The 26544-nt window shown below is 33.2% G+C and overlaps 3 protein-coding genes across 4 annotated transcripts; 2 read left to right on the forward strand and 1 right to left on the reverse strand.

Annotated features, from left to right (window-relative positions):
• Window positions 1-1284: 1284 nt before the first annotated feature.
• Window positions 1285-7788, reverse strand: LOC144839415 (uncharacterized). Of its 2 annotated transcripts, XM_078694769.1 has the most exons (13): window positions 7688-7788; window positions 6572-7140; window positions 6196-6523; window positions 5848-5961; window positions 5404-5528; window positions 4721-4866; window positions 4113-4197; window positions 3763-3860; window positions 3429-3563; window positions 3042-3177; window positions 2379-2553; window positions 1852-1943; window positions 1285-1510 (listed from the first exon to the last, which is right to left on the reverse strand). In XM_078694769.1, the coding sequence occupies exons 1-13, from the start codon at window positions 7731-7733 to the stop codon at window positions 1409-1411; spliced, it is 2151 nt and encodes a 716-aa protein (XP_078550895.1). In that variant the 5' UTR covers window positions 7734-7788; the 3' UTR covers window positions 1285-1408. The 2 variants fall into 2 exon arrangements, with proteins under 2 accessions (XP_078550895.1, XP_078550886.1); XM_078694760.1 differs by having other exon boundaries at window positions 6196-7140.
• Window positions 7789-8023: 235 nt separating this feature from the next.
• On the forward strand, window positions 8024-10809 carry LOC144839613 (signal peptidase complex catalytic subunit SEC11A). Its single transcript, XM_078695052.1, has 5 exons — window positions 8024-8153; window positions 8456-8565; window positions 8746-8895; window positions 9046-9223; window positions 9447-10809. The coding sequence occupies exons 1-5, from the start codon at window positions 8103-8105 to the stop codon at window positions 9495-9497; spliced, it is 540 nt and encodes a 179-aa protein (XP_078551178.1). The 5' UTR covers window positions 8024-8102; the 3' UTR covers window positions 9498-10809.
• LOC144847525 (uncharacterized) lies at window positions 10512-18836 on the forward strand. Its single transcript, XM_078703969.1, has 14 exons — window positions 10512-10550; window positions 12110-12416; window positions 12998-13259; window positions 13608-13758; window positions 13996-14118; window positions 14372-14486; window positions 15260-15423; window positions 15658-15759; window positions 16186-16263; window positions 16998-17118; window positions 17209-17333; window positions 17555-17725; window positions 18023-18113; window positions 18514-18836. Exons 1-14 carry the CDS (start codon window positions 10512-10514, stop codon window positions 18600-18602), a joined length of 1938 nt encoding a protein of 645 aa, XP_078560095.1. The 3' UTR covers window positions 18603-18836.
• Window positions 18837-26544: the final 7708 nt, after the last annotated feature.

The raw sequence follows: 26544 nt of genomic DNA on the forward strand, positions 1-26544 counted from the left end.
TATAGACTTTTTAAAATATATATTGAGGTAACATGCGCAGGACACATTATGGCAAAATGTTGACCCTTTTGGGCATTCTCCGTAAAAAAAAAACCCCTGTAGAGTCAAATTTGGCCACTTTTTTTTTAAAAATTGCCAAAATATTGACTCTTTGAAATTCAATTATTATTGCTATATATGCTCTGCGCATATATTGCGTTATTATTAACTTATATACGTATAGTAACCAGTTATGTCGAAAAAAGGGTCTGTACTATACAGTAAAACTAGGATCGACAATAAATTTGTTGATTGTATGTACTTCCTTGCTAAATGTTTTTTATATTTGTATATTGCATTTTATTTTTCTGAGTGAAACTCTTTTGTTAAACTTCAATCTTCCTTTTATTGCAATAAAGTTCTATTCGTATTCGTATTCGTAATAAATAGACAAATATGCATTTTTAATACATAAAACAAAAGAAATATAAAAACTTTTCATTCTAGAACTATAGCATAACCATCTATGCTTCCTTTGATGAAAATGATATTTTCACACGTCCAATCAAATGACGCCATGATTAGTAAGAGCAAAAATATCGTTACAACGATTTTATTGCTTTTATTTATCATGACGTCATTTGATTGGAATTTTAAAAATATTATTGTTATCAAAAACAGCATAAATAATTATCCTTTAAAACCTTTCTAATTTATTTTGTTTTATGTAAAAAAATGCATGCTTATATATTTATCATCGATCGTTATCCTCCTAGTGTAAATGGGCCTTTAACATGAATGTGTGGTTGCAATGCATTGATTATGTGTCAACAATCAAATAACAATAATGAACTTATTTATTGTAAAATATTATTGAACTTTAATGCTTAAACACACTACTGTATTTGTATCTTTCAAGAATGAAATTGCTAGAAGTTATATTTTTATATAATTAATTGGTAGTAGTAGTCTTTTTCTAGAAACATACATTAAATAATCTCTAGATATGTTGGTATTTCTGTCCACTTTTTCAACTATGTCTTGAATTTTATTCTTTAGCATTTAAGTTTGGTTTGTGTTCTGGAAAACTATACAGTACTTTGTTTTTATATTATGGGCACCACTTCTGTACGTATAGAATATTCATGACATTTCAACTGTGTTTTAGAGGCAATACATATAAATATTGCGTCTTCTTTCCAGGCAGCTAAACCTCTTGATCAATTCTCCTTTTTTTTTTTAATTCAAGAGATATTTAGAAGTTTAGGGTCATACTAGATACACAAAATCATTATAAAGTCGAAACGCATGAATATTTATTACCTGCAGACTTTAATCACACCAAGCTTCGATTTCATTCAACAGGGCTTAGGCCTAGTGCAATATACATGATTCTGAAGAGTAGTAACAACCTACACCAACAGGCTTCTCAATCACTTTCTTCATCATCGCTGAATGCTAATGCTTTTAACTTTTTCTTTTGCCCATCGTCTGTTTTGGCTTTTCTTTTTTTGGAAGTACTATCGTCACTCTGAAAGCAAACATAAACAATGTTATAATTTAATAATACAAAATTAAAATAGAAAGGTTATTCCTACCCACTTGAAAAATTGTGTTATACATTTTATTGCTTTACACAACTGGATGACTTATTTGATTTTAACAATGTCATTTACCCTGCCAATGGCCCCATCTAATTAGCGAATTAGGGTGACCTCTCTGCGACCTGATTGTTACACAAAATCGCCATTGTAATCGTCATATAAAACGTGACCAGCTTCAATGGCATGTGCATCGGTTTTACCAATTTTGGGTCTATTAGATTTATAATAACATAGATGTTTAGAATGCAAAATAAAAACATAAATAAACCTCATCTTCTGGTTCACTGTCTAATGTTTTGGCCTTCATCAATCTCTCTTCCTTCTCTGAATCTTCATCACTGTCAGATGAATACGCTGTCACTAAAATAATAATACATTTTGTTTAATGAATTTCAACTTGCTAAATACAGAACACCTTTTTGGGAAACGCCCACACAGTGAATGAGGGACAATGTTTTAACACTACAACCAACACCTAAAAGAGTCCAAAGGTTGTCCCCTTAATAGGGGTACCACTGTAAAACAGTATGATACTCGCTCTGTAAGCGAGAGGTCGCATGTTCAAATCCCGGCAGAGACATTTTTTCATACAACTAAAAAATATTGAACTTTTCGCCGATGAGCTATGCTTGACGCGATTATGAGATCATGTTCCGAATATGGACACTGTTTCTATAATTTGACAGTATTATTTATATATAATTTACACAGTGCTACGCAACAATTGATTTACTTAGTGTTTAGTAACATTAAAACTTTTTGTTGGAAAATTAAGGTCTAAGACAATATCCTTACCAAATGAGCCTGGTTGTTTAAATCTGTTCTTAATTGCTGCGATACTAATTCCCTCTTCCTCATCATCTCTACCTTCTAGATATGAATGCGTTATGGTCCGTTGGTGAGTCTTTTCTCGAGATCTCTTCTGTTGGCTTTCTCTTTTGATCTGTGCTCTCAGACGCTCCTCTTCTTTCTGTGTATTAATACATCATTAAATAAATATTATAAAAAAATTAAATTTTTGTGACGGGTTTTGATTTTAGAAAGTATGGAACAGTTATTTCGGTTATTAACCTTGGGATATTTCATGTAGTACATCACTTCACCTCACTGAAAGCTAGGGCAAATTAGACCACTTGAATGTGATATGTTCATTTTTAAGTCTAGTGGCCAAGCGATTAAGACAGACCCAACAAAGGCACTCTTTGGCCATTGTTCTTGTGGTTAGTCAGCACATCTGGTTCGTGTACACCTTTCAGAAGGAGTAGGGTCACCATAGTGTTCTAGTTCATCTCAGTCTCTACCAGTTCTATCATATTGTTATGGAAAACACAAGAGGCCCAATTTCTCAATGGAATGAAAGTGCATTATACACCTTGAGCCTAAATTAAGTGATGTATGACTGTATCACATTTACCATATGCTCAGTAAAATGCACTTTTAAGATAAAACAAAATTCACCTTAATCATCTCTGCTCTGTGAGATTCTGGATCTTGGCCTACCATTGGCAGAACACGAATTTTTTGAGTTTTTGAACATCTATCAGCCACCGATAATGTCATTTTACGATGGGTGGCACTGTTAATTGAATGTGGCCTAAAAATAGAGAAAAACAAATCTGAATGTATAGTGTGAATCAAATATACCATGAAAATATTGAGAAAATCAAGAGCTAACAATATGTACAAACCGATATTGGCAGACAAATACATTTATAAAATCCAATATACTACTAAATCAACACAATAAAATGAAACGTCTGTGTACACCAGATGAAGAAAATGCTATTCATGCATGAACTCAAAAGAAGTAAATTGCAAAGACTAAAAATATGCATTATTGTATACCTGAATGAAAGTTTTGTTTTAAAGACTGCTTGTCCCTGAAGACCAGTTCCTTGACGGATAAAAAGATGGTTATGATCGCCCTGAATGGCACTCCTGTAGACATCAAAGACCTCTTTCCCAAGATGAAGAGACATACTGCAAAAAACCAACCACATAATATAATCATTCATTGCATGTTATGATAGATAGATAGATAGACTGTCCATAAACATGGTTTATTTATATTACACAATACAAAATGTCAAAACAACAGAGGGTGTAAATAGGGCGATCTTCCAGTTATAGCTTTTGTGTCAGTTTTAAACCCCTTGAGCTAAATGTACATTCCTATTACCTTCCATCTGACCAACGGACAATCCTAGCGTTGCTTTCTCTGTCTATTTCTATACCCTCCTCATCAAATATTTTTCTCCACCTTATTGTGTTTTCAACCTGACAATAGAAAAACAAGAAATAAATATGATACATAAACATGATATATAAACATAAATATGATACATCAACATAAATATGATACATAAACATAAACATGATATATAAAAATAAATATGATACATAAACATAATATATAAACATAAATATGATACATAAACAAAAACTCAAAATGAACTACATTTTTTTTCTGGGATCTGCTATGGTTCTGCTAAAATAATTGAGTTTTAGTGTAAATGCATTTCATGTTACCTTTAATTTTAACCTTGTTCTACCTTCTTCATCTAGAATTTCATCTTCTTCAAATTCATCCTCAAATGTAGTGGGGTCAAAGGGCCTACAATATAAAAAAAGAAAGTAAGAGCATTTTTATATATTTTTTAATATTTCACATTTCATAATGTAAAGTTTTACATTACATAATAATATTTTAATATTTACTGGTCCTGTGACCGGGTGTGGTTATAGGAGAATTCCCAATTCCGTAGCATGTCTAGGGCAAATACACCATACAGAATCCATCCCTCTCCAGGTCTTTAATACAATAGACAATAAAACCTATTCAGAGGTCACTCCTTTTAAGAAAACAATTTTCCATAAAACGAATGAGAGTCAATATATTATTAATTACTACTACAACCATCCTTATTCAGGGGAACTCCTTATAAGGGGCTGTGTTGGGTCATAAAGGTGTCACCTTAATAGGGGTTGTAAATTTGAAAAAAAAAAGTTTTCTGACAGTCTAAGCTCTGTCTACACTATCAAAATTTGCCTAAATATGGTAGACATCATCATGTCCATATATAGGCACATCACATTTTTTTGTCACATAAGGTTTGATAATGTAGACAGAGCTTTACCTTGTATCAACACTAAGAAAGTTAGGTAATTTAACAAAATGTAGTTCCTCTCCTAGATCAGTTGATAGTTTTGGTAAATCAACGTCAATTCGAGTATCCACAACTTCCTCTTGATCTTCATCCTGCTGCCCATCTTGCCTGTCAACCTTCACAATCAAATCATTACATAATAATCATTCATGTTTATGTATATTAACATTTTTTTATTCATTATATAAACAGGTTTTCCTTATAGTTGATATGTACTAATATGTTCTCCAGAAAATTTACTTTACTAAAAAAAATGATTGGTGCTACTAGTCCCAATGGGCCAAATTTAATGTTTCTGCAATTATTCAATAATTTACAATTATTATAAAAATATCTGAGAAAAATTGACTGGCCAGCAAGAACCAAGTTTAAAAGACCTGGGTTTTACTGGACATAGGCCATCAGATCTGGTATAAATTGAACAATCAAGCAAATAATAAAATGATGTTTACAAACAACTGAGAGGTACAGTTAAGTATACATGAACATTGAGTAGTTGACACATAAATCTTAAGCCCTTTGTACACTATCAAACTTTATGTGACAAAGAAATGTGATGTGCCCATATATAGATATGATGATGATGTCATATCACTACCATATTTGGGCACATCACACTTTTTTTGATAGTGTAGACAGGGCTTTAGACAAACCTCCATCTGTTCTTCTCCATCTTGAGCTTCGCCACCAGCAAGTTCAGCTGCAATGGCATCCAGATCTTCATCATCATCTGAAATGTCATCTGCATCACCAAATAAACCTTCTTGTGTAGCTTGCCCTAAAAAAGAATTTGAAACACTTTTTCTTTTCATTCTAAACTTTTTATATTCACACTATTCAACAGACAACTTGGCAAATACAGGATGGCAAACCCATGCATGCTTTCTAAAGGAAGTCTCATCATATCAATATATGGGCACATCACATTTTATTGTCACATACAGTTTGATAGTGTAGACAGAACATAATCCAAAGTATTTTTGATGATATTCTGGTATTCTGTGACAGCCATAGGTTCAGGGCATATTTCCTTAAAATAACCCGAGAGCATGATTATTAATACATTTACATTTTCTACAGTACTTATACAACCTTACCTAGACCTTCTTCTTCATTGTCTGACTCTTTTTCGATATCACCCCCATCATCATCATTCATCTTGGTTTTTCTTTTCGGTTTACGTCCAATTTCATCTTCACTATCACTATCCTCTATTTTTAAGATAATATTTGTTTTAAAAGCTATTTTTAGATAAATAATGTCAATACTGGTGGCATTGAAATTGTTGATCAAGTACAGTACATATTTGACGTATATATATATTTTTAGAAGTGCATGTTACAATTACATTATACAAATGCTACTGTAATTAACTTCCAGGTTAAAAGTAATTGTTAATGTAACATATAAAGCAGGTACAGATAATGATGGTGCCAGGTTTTTACCTGAGCCTTGTTCTTGTCTGACTTGTACATCTTCTTCTTTTTCTGCATCTGAGCCAACATTGTCTTCAGCCCCTGATTCCACTTGTTCAGCTACCTCTGAACTTGCATGCTCTTCTTCAACATCAGAACCAATCTGCAGTTCTCCTTCGTGATCCTCAATATCTTCCCCTTCAGGTGGTCCTTCTTCCAATTCCCCTTCGGGTTCTTCTACATTCGAGTCAACCTCTTCTGCTCCAGATTCAGCAGCAACTTCTTCTGCTCCAGATTCAGCAGCAACTTCTTCTGCTCCAGATTCAGCAGCAACTTCTTCTGCTCCAGATCCAGCAACCTCTTCTTCTCCAGATCCAGCAACATCTTCTGCTCCAGATCCAGCAACATCTTCTGCTCCAGATCCAGCTTCTTCTGCTTCAGATGCTGCATCTTCACCAGCTGATGCTACAGTTTCTTCTTCTTGCTCCTCTTCTTCACCAGAACCAACTTGTTGTTCTTCATCTTCTTCTATTTCTTCACCACCCGAGCCAGCATGTTCTTCTTCTTCTGCACCTGATTCCATGACATCACCAGTTTCTTGTGCCTCATTTTCAGATTCTATCTGTTCTGCTTCTGATACTAATTCTTCTTCTCCAGAACCCCTCTCCTGTTCTTCAACTTCCTCCTCAATTCCCTCACCATCTGAATGGTCTCGCTGAGCTTCATCTTCCGATTCATGCTCTTCATGTTCTTCTTCTGCATCAACCTCTTGTTCAACCTCATCGCCATCAGCTTCTTGTTCTACTTCTTCGTGTTCCGCATCTCCTTCGTCTGGTGATTCTTCACCATGTTCAGAACTGTTGGCGTTTGACTGGACCTCTTGTTCCTCTCCATCTGATTCAACTGCTCTTTCACTTCCTGAATCATCTTGCTCTTCAGCTTGCTCTCCACCAGATTCATCATTTACAGAATTAGCTTTAGAAATTAAAAGTAAAATTGATAATTAATGTCATTCATGATACAGTAGAAAATTATTAATTTTACAGTTTATTTCCTAAAATTTGTATACATACATATATACAAAAACATTTGAACAAATGATTAATATATTAAAACGTGATGTTAGCATATAGCATATTATATGTATAATTATATCAAACATTTGTATTACTGTATTTTATCCTGAAGACTTTAGTAAAGTTTAAAAGATGCTACTGTGTAGGCTAGCCGGTTAGTTGTTTCAAGGGCCAAGCAGGCCCTAGTATCTACAGCCACATACCTGTCTTAACAAACATACTCTATGCCTACTCACTCGCTAGTAGAAGTAGTAACCTAGCTAGGCCTAGACCTCCATCATGCCTAGCCTAGCTAGGCTAGGCCTAGCTAGCTAGCTAGCTGTAGCTAGGCCTAAGAATAGCATCATCAGCCTAGGCCTACTTAGAATTACATACAGAACCTTATCATTTATAGCCAATATTCGACATATAATAATAACATAATATACTAAAATAAACGTGCTTACCTTCGTTACTATCATCACTGTAATTTGCTTCATCTGCCATTTTCATGCAATAAATAAATAAATGCTTTCTCTCCTCCGATCCCCTGTTTGTTGTTTTGTTAGTTTCGAGTCGAAGGGAAAACAGGTTTTGTTAGAACTAGAATCTTTGCAAATAAAATTTATTTTTTTGTAAATGAAATTTCTAAGAAGTGATTATCATTATTTAGAAATATTTTAAACTTGTTTTCTTGCTCATTGTACCTTTATTTATATTATTTTTTAAAATGGTGTATTATTTTACCCCCATGCTATTAGTGGTAGAATCAAAACGCCCCCATCGGTAGTACACGTGTTTATAACGAGTGTCAAAGGTCATTTAGAAAATAACACAGTTTTCGTTTCTGTACATTTTGTGTATGAACAAAGAGTGTTTATTATGGGGAATTTTGACTTTTTAGATGATGTTAGGCGGATGAACAAACGACAGGTAAGTCATATACAATTATAAAATTGTAGGGCTTTTTTGCAATCTCTGTGCAGCCAGCCTTGCTGCCAGCTAGCCTAGCTAGGCCAGGCCCTGACTGAGGCGCTGGGATGGGAGAACAGCCGGTGTGTTCACACTCTCGGCTCAGGTGCTCATCCTGGGTAGCTTGAGAGCATCCATCCATATGGATGGGTGTCGTAGACACTAGCTAGGCCTAGGGCTGTCAGTTGGTACCGAGGTTTGACAATTTATTTCTTGTTTAATGTTAATTCAAATACAACTTGAACTTTCTTAATATTTTTCAGCTTTTTTACCAAGTTTTAAATTTTGGAATGATAGTATCATCAGCACTAATGATCTGGAAAGGGCTGATGGTTGTGACAAGCAGTGAAAGTCCCATCGTTGTTGTTTTAAGGTAATTAGATAAACTAGACCTTTAAAAAAAGCATAAATAATTTTTATTTTGTTTAGTGACATCGATAATTGTGATTTATTTAGCTAGGGCCTAGATAACTTTGTAAATAATTATTTTTTTAATTGCCTCTTGTTTTCTGTTCCCTGTGTAATACTAATCGATATTTGTAATTTTTTTTAGTGGTAGTATGGAACCAGCATTCCACCGTGGCGATCTTTTATTCCTCACCAATCATCAGTCGGACCCAATTCGTGTAGGAGAAATTGTTGTTTTTAAAATTGAAGGACGAGAAATACCAATTGTGCACAGGGTTTTGCGTTTACATGAAAAGTAAGTATTTCTTGATAATGTCAAATTTAATATTATGATAACTTCACCCTTTATTCATTCACAGTGCATTTGTATTCAATGACCTTATTTTAATTTCATCAGTTTAAACAAAATTAATATACAGCAATTACCTTTTTTTTCGTTTTTCAGAGAAGATGGAAAAGTAAAATTTTTGACAAAAGGTGATAACAATTCAGTAGATGATCGTGGTTTATATGCTCCTGGTCAGTTGTGGCTTGAACGAAAAGATGTTGTAGGCAGGGCGAGAGGTTTTGTACCATATGTTGGAATAGTAACAATCCTAATGAACGATTATCCTAAATTTAAGGTGAGAAATTCCTTGAAAACGACGATTTGCCACTGAAAAATGTTTAATGTTTAAACTCTATTTATTAAAGTGATAATGAGGGCAATATATGTTTTAATTAAAATTATTCAAGGGACACCCCTGTTGGGTGTTGAAGTTGTCCCCTTAATAGGAGCTTGTTCTACAGTACAATGACAATTATATGTACACACTCCTTTTAAATGTATCTTTTATTTGTCCACAGTATCTGGTGCTTTTGGGATTAGGGTTGTTTGTTCTAATTCACCGAGAATAAAATATCGAAAGCGTTAAAATATCGAAAGCGTTAAAATATTAACTGATTGAATGGATGTGGTTAAGTGGCTGATTGAAAGATAACAAAGAATCCCAACAACATACAAGAAGAGAACGAAGAAGGCCGTATTAAGTTCATTTATGGATCACCATATGATTTTTTTTATCGTTCTAATGAAATAAAAAAATTTAAAGTATAGTTTTAGAAAATTGAATTAGCTTTTAATACCAAGTGGATAAATTACATTTTTTAAGTAATTTTTTATCTCATTTCAGTAAATAGTAATTATTCATTTTAAGACCAACAATTAAGTCTAAATTAAAAAGTAATATTCCAAGTTTTTCGTATTGTAAAAATAATGTTATAATTACTGATTTCTTTAGTGGATGTGGTGATGTTTAACTTTTGTGTGAACATATGTCGTATGTGGAAATATCTTATCTAAAAAACATCAGCAAAATTTGACTATTCTGAAGTTCCATGTGATAGGCCAAATCGTGGACCAATCAAATTTCACCTTTAGTTTTTGTGGGAGTAAGAACATTAATTTATATTAGCACATAATTTAAGCAGGCTCGGAATGCGCTATGTCTCAAACGTGATATTCTTCTCCGATCCAACATAATTCATATTTATTACGTTAATGCTAAGAAAAAATGGATCATATTAATAGATATTTAAAAATTTATGGTGGGTTATTCAAAAGCGGGACTAATTTAGAATTATCTGTACTTTAAATCTTGTACTTACTTTCTCTATGTCGACTTAACCGTTGCATTTTGTAACCATCGGGAACTGATTTAAACTGAATTAATTCCTTCATACTCTAAAGCTCTGTCTACTCTATCACATTTGTTTGACAAAAAAAGTGACGTGCACAAATATGGTAGTGATATGACATCAACGTGTCCATTTATGGGCACATTACATTCTGTTGTCACATTCAGTTTGATAGTGTAGACAGAGCTTACATTTCTGTGTGCTATAAACGTTTTTCTTATTGGTCTATATGCTATGCCTTCTTATTGGTTCTTCAGTAATTTTCGTTCTCAGGTATGTTACATTGGTGGCCACAATGTTTGATATTATGTCTGGCAAAAGTAATTAATATGTACTCATGGTATACTGTATTATTTTTGACTTTTTAACACTGATTTTTTTCTATTTTAAATGAAATATTGGTCTTAAAGCAGTGTTTTCTATCAGCTTTTTGTCTTTATTTTGTTGGTACAAGCAGGGAGCACTCTTGCCTGTTACAAGAATAAATTTTGTCCATTCCGCAATTAAATATTATCTTCTTTTTGTAATACAATAGTTGATTTCTGTATTTTTTTCTGTATAATATACACGACATCGCCGTTGTTACGTACATGGTTATTTATTATATTAATTTTTGTTACAACTAACAAATATAAAAAATCGACTTACAACACCACTTCGGGAATAGGAACATCTGAATTGTTGGAGCCAAATCTGTGTATTATAACATTAAATAATAACCTGGATAAAAACTATAGAGAATAACACAAAAGGAAAATTCTATATATTACAATAATCCACCAAAGTTCTCTAAGCGCTTGTGGAATAATAATCCCAAATGTTAGGCCGTGTTTCCGCAACCAAACATTACCCGATAAAAAAAAGTAACCGATAAACTTACTGTGGAAAAGGGGTTTAACCGACTCCACACGAGAAAAATTAATCGTTAATTATTTTATTCAAATCGGATAATTAAACGATAAAGAGGATAGAGTTATTTTAATTAATTAACTGATTTTTTTTTTTGGATGCGGAAACACGGCCTTAGCATGATTCAGCTAAAGCCCTGTCTACACTATCGAACTTTAAAAAAAATGTGATGTGCCCAAATATGGTAGTGATATGCTTAAATATGGTAGTGATATGACATCATCATGTCCATATATGGACACATCACATTTTTTCGATAGTGTAGATGATGATGATGTCATATCACCACCATATTTAAGCATATCACTACCATATTTGGACACATCACACTTTTTTGTCAAACTAGTTTGATAGTGTAGACAGGGCTTTAGTCTATGCACACTGTGGCCAATAATCGCTCTGATATAATTTTATCGCAAATAATACAATAAATAATCCCCACGTGAATAAACGTATTTTGATAATAATATATAGTAAGATAGAAAGCACTTGATGCTAGTATCAGTGAATTTTAAACTAAGATAACTAAGATAACTAAAACAACTGAGCAAAGTCCGTTATTCTATATCATCCACTGCACGTGAATGCAACACAAATAGTAGGAAATACAACAATTTTACGGTAAGATAATGTAATTAAAATCAACATTTTGGTGGTGAAAACGTGAAAATTTAGGCTGCGTGTGAGTGAAGCAGCTTGAACCAAAACAGTGTGTGAAAACAACCATTGCATATCCTGGGTATGTAAACGGTCATGGGACGCTGTGGAACGGATTAACCCCTCTTTATTTGTAAAACGAAAACAAGGAAAATGAGCTTCCAAAAATGTTTTAGGGGTAGGTCCACCAAATCACAAGTCAGAGTTTTAATATATAATTAAGCCAGACTGTAGTATCATTATTCGTATTTTGCTTATTATTTCAGATGGATCTCCTCTGCCCACTCAGTGTTTTTATGGTGTTGACGTCCATCCTAAGTTCAGTATTAGCAGAATTCAATCCCGAAGTATGTAAGCCATATACCCCCAGTGTTAAACAACCCCCAGCATTCCCGAGTTTATTCTACTGGCGAATGGAGATTAACGAAAATGAAAAGCAAACGGTAGACGCACAGCAGTGGGTTGACGGTTATAAACAATCCCTCAGTATCATCTATAATGGTGTTGAGATCAAGACACTGTCAGACTATCAGCTAATGGAACAGTACATCCTGACATACAAACCTTACTATTGTAAATATACTACGTATTGTTTTTAAAAACTAAACATATAAATCATGTGACTAATAGACCTACTCTTAACAAAATATGACACATCCACATGTGGGTGATTGTCGGTCCAAATAATTGCCAACGATAACGACGACAAAGAAGACGACGTCGACAATAATCTGACACGACTAGTCAGTGTTGGGTATAGAGGACCGTGGCCAAAAAACGGTTATGATGACAATGACGCATGATATACAAAAACAAGACAAGGATATGGCTTGAAACAGATTGATACATCCAAATCTGGACCTACCTTGTCTCACACTGGTTTAGTCGGTGTAGTTAGTCTACACTATCAAACTATTTTGACAAAAAAATGTGATGTGCCCAAATATGGTAGTGATATGATGTCATCGTGTCCATATATGAGCAGATCAAATTTTTTTGTCACATAAGGTTTGGTAGTGTAGACAGCTTTACTGAAAAATATTTATTGGTGACGATATAATTATGAGAATACAATACCAAGACCAATGTTTGTTTGCAGACACAAAATTATATGATATAATCTATTTTATTATATTTATTTTGTCTGTTAAAAGTCGATAGAGGTATTCCGGAATGCGAAGTACTCAAATTAGACCTTATTCCATCTACTGAAGGTGCGTACACATCTAAGTCTGGTCCTCTATCAGCTCTACTTGCCAACCGTATTTTCACCAATAGTTTCAGAGACGACTACCCGTCAGTGTATATTGGTGAATCCGATGTTCGTGGAATACCATGTGATCACTACAGGGCATGTGGGTACCAAGCTTTGTATGACACCACTTTTGTTATGGATTACTACATATCAAAACCAGGGTAAGGTAGTACTATTAATTTTCTCTTGTATTTTTAAGACGACGCCAATTTTATTGATAACTCAGCAGCTACATTTTCTACTGGGAAAGGTGCCATGCGGGCTTCTATCAGCGTTAATTAATGCATGTATGAACAGTGTTGATAAACGGTTGAATATGATGTTCATGAAGACGGCGACGGTTATTCATTATTATAAATAAAGGTTGTTGGTTCGCTCTGATGATCTTCGAAAGCAACTTTCATACTATAATATATCAAGCTGAAGTCGTATACTGTGTCCACAAGGCAGAGACAGCATAATTTCCTCTCGTAGTAAGAATAGCTTCCTTAAACTATGTTTCGTTTTAGATACCAAACTGCATCTGGAACCGATCCCATACCCGTAAGAGCGGTAGTTGTTGGTGAAGCGATTCTAAATTCAGGCTCTGTGTATCCAGTCAACTTTATTTATGAACTGCTATTTTTTCGAACTGATCCGATTCCTGCTATTGTTTTCCAGGTTAGATTTTCTAACTTGTTTAACGCTCTGTCTACAATATCAAACCAGTTTGCAAACAAAGTGTGATGTTCCCGTATATGGTAGTGATATGCCCAAATATAGTAGTGATATGACATACGTTTGATGGTGTAGACAAGGGTTAAGATTGTGTTATTGTATTGAAAAGATTGTTTCACAGTAACATAAAAAAAAGAACTATTGATGAATTTCCATATAATATATACTTTCAATTTACAGACACCACCAGGAGTAGGTTGTCCGAATAGAACTAAAACAACACCAATACCAATGCCACCGGACCGGTTTCAAATGAGAGTGGAGGAAATCATTTCATTCAACCAAATAGTATTCTACGTGGATGTAAGTTTGATTCTTAATCAAAGATTTAAGTTTAAACAACAAGTTGACTTAAATAACTAGGGGTGTAGTGAAAGTACAGGAACACAAATGTACAAATAAATCTAGAAAAAAAAAAAGAAAAAAGAAAGAACCAACATTCGTCAAATATGGTACCAGTACATTGGTTTGACAAACCACAGCATTGTAATACATTGTCATACATTTATATATACTAACAAATGTAATCCTAAAAGTTATGTTACATCATTGATAGGAATGGTATGATTATCCTGCCAATTTAATAAGATTTGACTATGCACCACCAACAGCCATACCACAATACACGTATGGTTTGAATCCTATGAGTGAAATCCATGATTACAATACAGGTTAGTAGGCCTACAGTAATTATATGATTTGTATATAGGCCTACAGTATATGTATCAGAGCGGCATAGAATGAGAGACTGCGCGGCTGGAAAAAGTAGATCAATGGAAAAGTTCCAGCAACAAAGTGGAAACAAGGACTGGGGATTCCGGATCGAATCGCCTAGTGTATTATTCGCCACTGCGCAGCTGGAAAAGGTACGATCACTGGAAAAGTCCCAGCAACAAAATGGGAACAAGGACTGGGGATTCCGGATCGAATCGCCTCGTGTATGATTCGCCACGTGTATGATTCGCCACTGCGCAGCTGGAAAAGATAGATCACTAGAAAAGTCCCAGCAAAAAAGGAACAAGGACTGGGGATTCCGGGTCGAATTTTCTCGTGTATGATTCGCCACTGGTATTTCTCTGCTCATGTATCTATTTTAACTTTATATATTCTCCGATGTTCAAGCTTGTTTAGGAATCCGAATGGCCTGTTAAGCTTTAGTTATTTACCCGGGTAAAGCTGGGTTCACCTCAAGCCCGGATCCGGTCCGGTACCTGTAGAAAAAATCGTGGAAAATGGGTATAGTGTTAAAGAATAGAAGCGGATTCGGGCTGATGTAAACGCATCTTTAGTGGGATTCAATCCACCCAATTATCGATAACTTTTCGTGGGTTTGTTATCACCTTATCTGGGGCTAACAGGCTATAGGATACTTTCAGCAAATGATTTGCCTCACTCCACTTTTACCGAAGTCGTATTGGCATTCTAAAATATTGTTTAACATCAGGTATAGCATATCTCATCGACAAATATACCAACAACTGTACTGCCAAACCAATATACAACTCGACTTCTGATTCAGAGCCGACAGATGATCCCCATTACGTTAGATTAAGAACCGGGGCCGAACTGTTTGGTTACGATAAAGTTGACTATAGCTACGAGGGTCAGGTAGGAATATTATAGATATATAGATTTGTTTTGTAGTTAGTAATCACTAATTAACTGTCAATCATCGTTGTCATCATTCATTAACACGTCCGCGATATACAATGATTGTGACATGTTTATAGGCCTAGCTGGTAGGCCAACAACCAACGTTGCCTAGGTATAATTGATATAACATGGATATAAATATAAATATAAAATAAATAATAAATATTAATCACATTCTGTAATTTCCAGAGAACTGTTCGGGGAATATTATGCGATGTTTGGGTAGGAAGCAGAACAGATTGGCCACCTAACTTTGAAACTGACACTACCTGGGAAATGTATTGGGCTGCAGTTAGTATTATTACTGTATCATATCTTTCACTGTATTTTTGAAAAATAATTTATCTTATAAATTAAAGATAAATTAAAATATAGGTGTAGGCCTATACATTAATAAACGGTTGATATGAGAGATCTATGAGAACAATCGAGATTCGAGTTGATGTTGGTCCAGGTAAAATTTGACAATTCCTTCAATATGCCTGTTATATACAAAATACATGTAAATGTATATAAAATTGTTCTCTTTTCTTTAAATAATGTTTAATACGTAATTCAATTCGGAATTGTTTGTTATTACTCTAGTTCTACAGTATTACAACCAATATTAACGTATACATGGTAATACCATAATTTTTTTATAGTAATATACCGCCATACTTTTCACTTCCATAAAACATTTCAAGTCCGACTGAAAATGTTATTTTAATTCAACAGGAAGGATGGGTGGATGATTCTGGAATGACTGGAGTGGCCAACCAACCAATACAACAACGAATATACTTCATAAAAGAAGTAAGTCTAAAAAGCTATTATCTGTAGGCCTACTGTATCCTCATAACACAGTTTATACAGTACCGTTGCCAAATTATGTAGGCCTACTCATATATCGAGAATCTGCTGTAGTATCGTAATCAAACGTTTGTGCGTCCCCAATCAGACTACTCCTACTAAAATAAAACTGCTATTCTACAGTATGTAGGCTTATTGTTAATAGAATGAAATAAAGTGCGTGTTGACTGTTTGCATGGGTCATAAATCGAAAAATTAAGCCTAGCTACATCTATATCTCAAATTGTACACACAATAGGTAAACACAAACACGCACACATGAAGTAATGAACAAAAATTCGGTAACCGCTTACCGTAAATTTCGTCTCAAGTTGTTAAGCCTACTTGTCCTTATTGCCGTCTTTAAGGTCCACTTCGAATGTCCGCATACCTTATTGCGTAAAACGTAAGATCTGTTATTCTAAAAAAAGTCATGACGTCACACACTCAGTTCATAGCCGAATAACCAGAAGAATTGTTCAGTTCATTTTATTTCTTTTACATGGTAGTAAACCTCAATTTATCCTAAAGCCTCTTTTCCGCGTACCATTTAACAAACGTTTTGCCTCTCTAACTATTTGTATCGGGTCTTTTTAGACTATTGCTATCCATTTGATATTCATTGACCTACAGATATTTTAAATTAGTGAGAAATCTATTTTACATTTTCATTAATCGTTTTCAATATTCAATTTTAGGAAACGGATATTATTATCAATACTTACAAATACAACGAAGAACCGATATCATACGCAGATTTCGATATTAGTCCCTGTTACCGTGATGAAGCGCATACGAGAGGACAATTTCAAATGTCAGGTATGCAATTTAAATTGTGTACATTATTTAACTTTCACTATACTTTTGAAGTTAAGCTTCAAGTTAATGTTTATACTATTCCCCATGTAGATGACAACAACGGCGAAGACACAATAGACTTTGTTAGCAACAACGAACTGATCTTTATTGAGGATGTTCGTAATTCTATCGCAGTCGCAGCAAAAGTTTCACCAATTCGAATCACTGATATATGGGTAGGTATATATTCAAAGGCAAGTTATTTAAAAACATATGGGTATGACTAGTACTGAATTAATTTACAAAACGAGAAAAAAATAGCAAGAGGATTTGCAAGCTGTTAGTAAACCCTGTTAGTTTCAAGACTAAAAAGTATGAGTACAAAAGTGTGCGCACCCTAAAACTCTTGAAATCTGGAAAGTTTTTCTGAATCGCTAACAAACAACATGTATTATAGATTCGTTACACGAGCAGAGTGTGGGTAGCATTTAAACTTCTTGATACGCCAAGCATACACGGTGACGTAGAAAATCCTGTAAAAGAGCCAGGCTTATCAGAAGCTTTTACAAATATAGAGACAGTCGTCAATGCTGGAGGACTGACGGTGAAGATGATAAAATCAGATAAGGTATTTGAATCTTTCAAAAAATATAAACATTTATTTTATTAATTATTTTATTTATTCATTTTCTGCCATATACAATACAAAGAAAAAACGAAATAAAAAAGGCATGGAAAGACCAACCAGGTGCTAAACACCTCTAGTTGGTCCACCCTGCAGAACAGTACACAGAAATAAACAAAATAATTACATTCTACAATTAAAGCATCTACAAGAAAGCGACAAACTACAAATATTTTCAACATCAAAATTGTAAGCCTACTTATTATTTTCACTGTAATATTTTATATTTCGAAAATTTAGAGCGAGATAACACTTTCTGCACAGCCAGAAACACTGTCAACTGGCGCTATAGATCCAAACCTACCTGAACCGGATAAGACTTATTCAAGCGGTACGTAGTGTAGTAATGTGCAATTTCACTTTACCATGATAAATAATATAGTGTTTTTTTGTTTTTTTTTAAATTCAAAATGTACTTTAAATCAGATTATCTGAACTTTCGACGATATCCCAATACTGATTTATACTGTATTGATAAGGATTGATATGATGAATTAAGAATTTCTTAACTAGAAACCACAATTTTAAAACATACATTTTTTCCTCATTGAACATGATTAGAAATCGTTTTCTACTATTCCTTCTTCGTCTACAATGTACCACCTCTCTGACGTGATCTCAATGACTTGCGATAGTCGGTTAAAGCGTACCTAGTGACGGGTCATATTTCAATTTGTTTCAATGTGTTTATATTTAACTGTATATATATATTTTGTTATTGTTTCTTTTAGGAATGATGGCAGGTGTTGCCTGTGGAACTGCATTGGTTGGTTTAATAATTGGAGGTAGCATAGGTTATGTTATATTGCTACGACGATAAGTAATATCATAAGTTTTTGACATACAAACTGAAGTTTAATAATAAAATATTTCATGCTTGTACAGCTGTAACTATTAAATTGCAAATGAAAGAAAAGAAGACTACATTTATGACATTAAACAAAGTATCTTCAGTTAATTTGCGCTTTCATTAGATCATTGGGTCACTCTGTTGTATATATATATTTTAGCATGAAGTGCGTGCCATACATATCTTTGTTTTGTACCAACAAAATGCTGAATGTATTAAAATTAGCTTGTGAACTTGTTTTTTGTTACTGTTTCTATTCTACATCCGGGAATCACATTCTATCACTAATGGGGTATTACTAGTAGTATGGCGGTATAACGGGCAGGCACTGATTACCAACGAGCATGGGTCGTGCATTGTCTATGTAAAATATTTCAAACCAAGATTTTTTACCAACATTTTCAGTAACCGTAACGTCCTTTTTTCATATGCGTAAACTACCAGGTATCTGCTAATATCTCTTGAGCCGGTAGTCCACCGGGTGATTTACCGTTAGAACCACCTTTCTTCTTGGCAAAATAAAACATAAAGGCAACAGCTAAAAGGATGCCGATAATGCATGTCCCAAGTGCCACGCCAACAACAGCACCTTTAACAACAAAGATAAGTAATGAAAATTGTGTTCATTAAATAAGATAATTTGATTTGATTTATTTGCATATCATTACAAACATGCAAAATGTATGATACAAGTATAAATATATACAATTTCAATTTAAAACAGAAAAAAAGGATAAAACAGGAGATGCAGGTTAGCCCATTAAAGTCCCGATGTGGGACTTATTTCCAATGGGGTCCTCACAATTATACAGAAATGAAATTATACGATCTTCGAATTTGTCTATTAGAGATGATTTTCTAGCCTCCTAGATTAAAGAATAGTATTGAGTTTCAGTTAATTTTGTTCAGAAATGAAAATAGTGCGAAATAACACATACCATTTCAGTTTGTGTTTTAGCTTTCAAATACAAATTCGTACTTACCTACTTTATGGCCACCTACGTCTGGTTCTGATTGAGTAATGGTTTGAAAACTATTAGGGTCGACCAAGAATAGGTATATCTAGAAGAAATAAATTGAAGAGGTAAGATAGAAGATGAAGGTTGAACTGTTTTGATTTATAATAATAATAAATAATATATTTATACAGGATAAAACAATCAGATAACAGTGTATCTGTTTTACATTGTGGTCCTGTCTTAATCAAAATATATATAAGAGAAACGTAATTAAATATAAAACAGTGTTTATGAAAAGAAATGAGATTTGTATCTAGCCTTAAAGGACGTAATTGTTGGTGCCGATTTAATATTAATTGGTAAACTGTTCCATATTTTTGCGCCTGCAACTTTAAAGGACGAATTCATTTTACTAAGGGTGTATTTAGGTAAATTGAGAGATACATTTAACAGTTTTTGCAAATTGACTAGGAAAGAGATGGAGAGACGAACAAAGCTAATGGAGATACTGCATGACCATTTCAACATGGAACAATGATTGCTTAAGCTCTGTCTACACTATCAAACAAAATGTGATGTGCCCATATATGGACATGATGATGTCATATCACGACCATATTTAAGCATATAACTAGCATATTTGGGCACATTACATCACTTTAGACACGTTCTAAATGTACACCAGATTGAAACGAATCATATAGTTCACTATGTCGGTCGGTCTGTCTGTCTGTATGTCGGTCCGGTATCACTATGCATTGTAGCACGCGACTTAATGGCTGTTGGCCTTGTTCCTTTCTCTTGCACTGTTTCTTTGAAAACATTCTGTAGCCCTCGCATTATTTAACAAAAGCAAAACAAAAATATATTTAAAGATATATTGTCCCACTAAAAATTTGTTTTCAAAATTATCTGAAAAAAATGTAATTTAAAGCAAAAAATACTTAAATTGTCTGTCAGAAATCATTTTTCCTTTCTCTTGCACTGTTTCTTTGAAAACATTCTGTAGCCCTCGCATTATTTACCAAAAGCAAAACAAAAATATATTTAAAGATATATTGTCCCACTAAAAATTTGTTTTCAAAATTATCTGAAAAAATGTAATTTAAAGCAAAAAATACTTAAATTGTCTGTCAGAAAATGTTTTTGGTTAAAATTAAATGTTTCTTTTATCTTTTAAGTAAAATAATTATTATTATCTTATACAGAAGTGAATAAATTTATTAAAACTGCAAAATTGTCTATTTAAAGTCTGATTGTATTAATCTTAATTTTTCATGTTTTTGGGGGACAATAAATCTTTAATAGTAAATAAATATTAATTAGCTTACCGATTCACCTTCTTCTTCCATTCCTTTCATCGGTGTATTATCTCCGTTGATATTCATAGTGATAATAAATGATCCACTATCTACAGCAACTTTCAGAGAAGACGAAGCATCATCAACGCTCCTCTCTTCAACAATGTTACTTTTGTCCAATATTGTGAATCTAATTAACACTTTATCAGCAGATTTCGACAGATGAGTCTAGATATTAAAAAAAAACATTAAGATATAAATAAACAAAACAACAAACAAAATTCACTGTTAATAAAGTTTTAATTTCAAAAGGGTTTCGTTACCGTTATTGAATGAATGCGAATTGGTGAAATGCCAGCAGTTCTTGCCAAAATGAGAAGAGTGGTAGATTTGAACCATTCGTTATACTTCTCAATTACTGTCCAGTAACTTCCTATTAAACGAGATATAAATAACCTTTCAACTCTGTTTATTTACATTTATATATGTTGTATACCATTACCATTTCTATGGCATCTTTACCGATATCAAAGCGCGCTTTACAGTAAATCTTATAATTTTATTAATTAGAAAAAGACAAAATTACCTGGCATTGCCATTTGAAATTTTAAGTTGTTTGCCTGATTATAACATTGACTGACATCAAAAACATTACTTCGTGGATGATTGGTATTAAAGTTGTACATATTCACCATAATAATCTGATCCTCAGTTGGACCCTTATAAAATATTATAAGCTATGTTATTCGAATACGCAAAAAGTTTGTTTGTTTTATTCGGTACAATCAACATACCAAGGATTACCCATAAAGCTAAAAAGCTTATTTCCAATGGGGTCCTTATAACAAACAAAATTATATTTTTGTATGTTAAAAAATGTTATTTACTGTTGAATACAAAGCTGTTTTAAATGTATTATGCCTATATAAAATTTAAAATGATTGTATTGTATACAATTATTATAGAGACACATTTACATACCTCATGCCTTGCTTCTATGTGGATTGGCATCTGCTGTGTTAATACATCCGTTGTAACAATCTGAAAACTATCCTAAAATGAAAACAAACATTCATTTAATTTATTTCGTCAATACAGATAAAACCCGTGACATCACAAACAACCTTTAGCCGTCACAAAATAGCCGTCATGAAATACGGTAACCGTAACTAATCATATCATTGATGAACGGGCATGATGTAAACGAGATGATGATATAACTACTTGATGATTATTTCACTTACAAGTGCGTAATAAACTTCAATAATCCATGAACTTTCTTGAACCGTTCCTTCTTCAAAAGTTACCTGCGTTGACCACACATTGGCCATTAGCTCACGATGTGGATACTACAAAAGAACAATTATTGTAATATCGTCATTTTACCACCGTTATATAAACGAATATACATGTATAGGCCTAACGATTGTAGATCTACCCCTTAGCCTCTAAACATTATAAATTAGTTCTCTATCTATATTTATTAGCAGTTTACCTTGCTATTTGACTTGTGACGTAATAAAGAGAGGATATAATCTAATCTAATCTTAGAAATCTTTGGTTGTACAGTAAGATTAATAAGCCCAGTTATAAGGAAGCCAAAACAAATCATTTACCTGCCCACGGTATGTAAAATTCAAATTATCTTTGCCAAAAAACATCTCCGATGCTGTACGCATCGCTGGTATATCTGAACCAATCACTGACGTCGGTGAGGTTTTCTGTAGCTTTTGAATTGTACAATTTCCATGATACAAATCTAATATATGTGACACACCTAAAAACCACCCCAAAGGTAAAATAGAAACATATTTTAAATATAATATAGAATAGCAGTTTATTGAGGAAGATAATCTTGAAGAAAATGGAGGGAGGGAAGGATATGTATCAACAATTATAATGTTCAATTTACATGGATAACTACAGTAAGTGTACTATTAAACGATCGTTTAATAGTGCGTACTATTGCACGCCATGTGACCCACATTTGTCCAATCAAATGACAGGAATTTATTTAGGTGTTATATAAATCACAATAGCGCATAGTGGATATACAAATACGAGTATTATTTTTGCATAGCAGTTTCTCAATATTGCATACAGTCTGTACCTGTATTGTAGTCATCTATATAGGAGATTGACACTGGACTGTCGTAGTAAAACATATCAGCGTAATATTGAACAGAAGACTTCAAGTCAGTACGGATTAATTGGTACTCATAATCGTAATATTGCTGAAAAATAATGCAAAAAGTATATTTTAAAAAACGAATCAATGATTTGGTGGTATCAGTATATATAGTAGTAAAATGTTTTATCTTTTTTTATCTCAATGATGTATCTTTTGTGAACACTAGAGTAGTATTGCAATGGCTAAATTATTAATGATTGTAATTATTCTTTCTTAGAGTGAGATTTAATTCATTGCGTATACCTAGTTACATACATCAACATTTTTAAAAATAAATGTAAAACAAATCATAATCCAGCTGAAGCTTTAATAAAAATCCATCCCATTCAATATGGATTAAAAGGTAAGCGCTTGTAAAATAATTGAATTCTTTAATTCAAGCTAATAAAGGAAAGTTTAAAACGAATACAACCTTTAACAAAATTAACACGTGAAGATCAACTATTTGCTTACGTCATAATTATATTTATACTTCGCATTTGGTATAATTTCTTCCCCTTTGTAAGTGAAAGACAAAGGCGTAGTAGGCATTTCCAATTCATTTTCGACTATATCACCAGTACACACAGTTCCCGGTGGAATCTAAAAGAAAGGATTTTATACAAATATGAAGTTAATGGTAGTGATAATTAAAATTTAAAAAAAAAGAAAACATCTTTCCTCAAATCAAATTAGAAATTAGTTTCTTATTAGGACAACACGTCGTTATTTTTGTTCATTTCCATTTATTGATTAGTTATATGTGTATATCACTACATTTTCCTTCCTGATAATTTAGTCAACTGAAGGAGTTTAGTTTCTCATTTTATAGGAACTTAACTTCTTTACAAACATTTTGTTTACCAGGAATGGATTGTCTCCGTCTGTGTATACGTTAAATCTGAATGCGAAGTAATCATAGATATGATCAAATTCTTTCATCGTCTCCATACTCCCCAAATCGATTCCTTTTCCACGAACATGTGTACGGATAAGCGTTTGTGGCCAATTGGTGGCGCTTTTGTATTCAGGTTTAGAGAAGTACCAGTCAATAGTAAATGTAGCTTGAATTTTTGGCCAGTAGACACAAGACTGCCAGTGATTCACCGGCACACCACGTATCACTGCTTCGCCTATGTAGTTTTCATTTCCTCTTAACCGTATAAGTGTACTTAAGGTAAAAATTCCATCAATCTTTCCTGCAGCTCCATAAGCAATGACCGAGCAAATACTTCCTATTTTAATTTGAAGAATGATTATTGTTATCTTATATAACCTGCTAATTTAAGGGGGAAAAGAAAGAAAAAACGAAGGAAGGAAAAAAGAACGAAAGAAGAACGAAAAAAAAAGTTAAATAAGAAGGAAAAAAAGAAAGAAAAATGAAAACAAGAAAAAAATATTTTTTAAAAAGAAGAAAAAGGAAACAAGGATAAAAAGAACGAAATAAAGAAAGATGAAAAAGGGAAAAAATAGAAATAAGAAAAAGAAATAGAAGAAAATAAAAAGAAAAAAGAAAGAAAAAAAACAAAAAAGAAATTAAAAGTAAAAAAAAGAAAGAAAAGAAGAAAAAAATATTTTAAAAAAGAAGAAAAAGAAAATAAGAAAAAAAAGACAAAAATAAAGAAAGCCCCTTAATGGTGGCGCGATAATGATAATATAAATAATAATTATTGTCTTTAAAGATTACCTTGGATCCTGTACAAGTATTCGTAATTTAAATCAAAAATGAATTGTTGGTTCACGCCATCGTACGTGTATATAAAAGCGGCTTTATTATTCGTTCCATCGTAATATTCTTCTGCTTCAAAATTGTAGGCCTCTCCTTCCAGGATCTTCCCTTCAATCTTGAGTTGATAGTTAGGTGGAAAAACTGGCATCGGCATTGTGTTGTAGGGAACCTCTGGTTCACATACTGTCTTATCACCTAAAATCAAAAGTATATCAATTATATATCTTTATTAATATTTGATATCTACAATTTGTAAACCGGATACTTAATTAGAGCATTGTGTGTTGTTATACACGTTAATAGCAAATACATTATCAATAACTTGGTAGTAATATACAGGTAGGTCGACAATCTATTCTCTATTTAAAAATGAATATTTGATAGGTCTATTTCTTTCATACTTTGCACCCAACGTAAAAATTAATTTTAAAGAGGAAAAATCAGTAGACTTCTAACCTTTAAAGTCGATGTGATCAGGAACAGAAACATCGTCACGAAGACTGTTTGGTTCGGCTTGGAATTGCAAAACCTTAATAAGAAGAAAACATCAATACACTATAAAGCACAATGCTCTCAGATTTGTGACATACCGTACGTTCTTTCTCATTATTTTATATAATAAAACTATTGTATTGAAATTATCCCCATATTCTAATACTTCTATAGACACAGTATTTCTCTGTTAGTTATAATAATAATATTATTTATAGAAACATTTTGAACTTACGACAAGCTCTCCGTTATCTATTGCTGTGCGAAGGTTTTCTATGCCCTTATCCAACGTTGTCTCAGAAACAGGATTTAATGCACTGCCTTCTATTGGTGCGCGATTTGTCATTGTGAATTCAACATACACTCTCGTAGTATCATAGTCAATCTGTAAGTACAACATAATAGGCCACTAGATTCTTCACTATCTAGATTTCTCCGGTATCATAGGGATATTCGGTAATACAACATGTATCTCCTAGTGTACCATAACCTAACACTGTCCCCTTACATGATACAGGCACCAATTCGTCCGGTTTTATAACACGGTCTTATTTCTCTAATTAATATACTCTTATTTCGTGTTTATTGCTTGTAATATCTATTATTCTTGTTGTATTTTTCTTGCATATTGTTCAATTAATAAGTGACTGAATGAAGAATTATATGAAGCAAGCACTGTACGTTTTTACTATCAATAGAAAAAGAAGGGCGCTTCTCAAACACTGTCTACACTAAATGGACAAAATGATGTCATATCACTATCATATTTGGGCACATCACTACCACATTTGGACACATCACAATTTTTTGTCAAACTAGTTTGATAGTGTAGACAGAGCTTACTGCTCTTTAAACATCTTCAGTAACGATAAAAAATAAAATCAAAAACACTATATAGGCCTACTATCTAGCAAAAATAAAAAAATCATACTTGCAAACTCTGAACTCTGATTGGTGAAATGTCAGCAGTTTGTGAAATTGTTAATTGCGTCAGTGAAATAAATTCTTGCAGATTAGAGATGTTTTCGTATTTTGCTTTAAAGATCCAAAAGGTATTTATTGTTAATGTAGACTATACGGGTATACATTATTTTAGTTTCTTCTTTTTTTTTACATTTTGGAATTCAAAATAAAAAATATGCCTGTCGATATTTACTAGGTCAGAAAGCAAAGTTGCACAAACGATGCATCACAGTATGTTTAGTACACAAATGACTCGCATTAAGACGGTTTCAGGTTGAAAGGAATTCTTTGAAGCATT

Source organism: Antedon bifida, chromosome 1 (genome assembly GCF_963402885.1).
Source record: "Antedon bifida chromosome 1, ecAntBifi1.1, whole genome shotgun sequence".
Classification (NCBI taxonomy): domain Eukaryota; kingdom Metazoa; phylum Echinodermata; class Crinoidea; order Comatulida; family Antedonidae; genus Antedon; species Antedon bifida.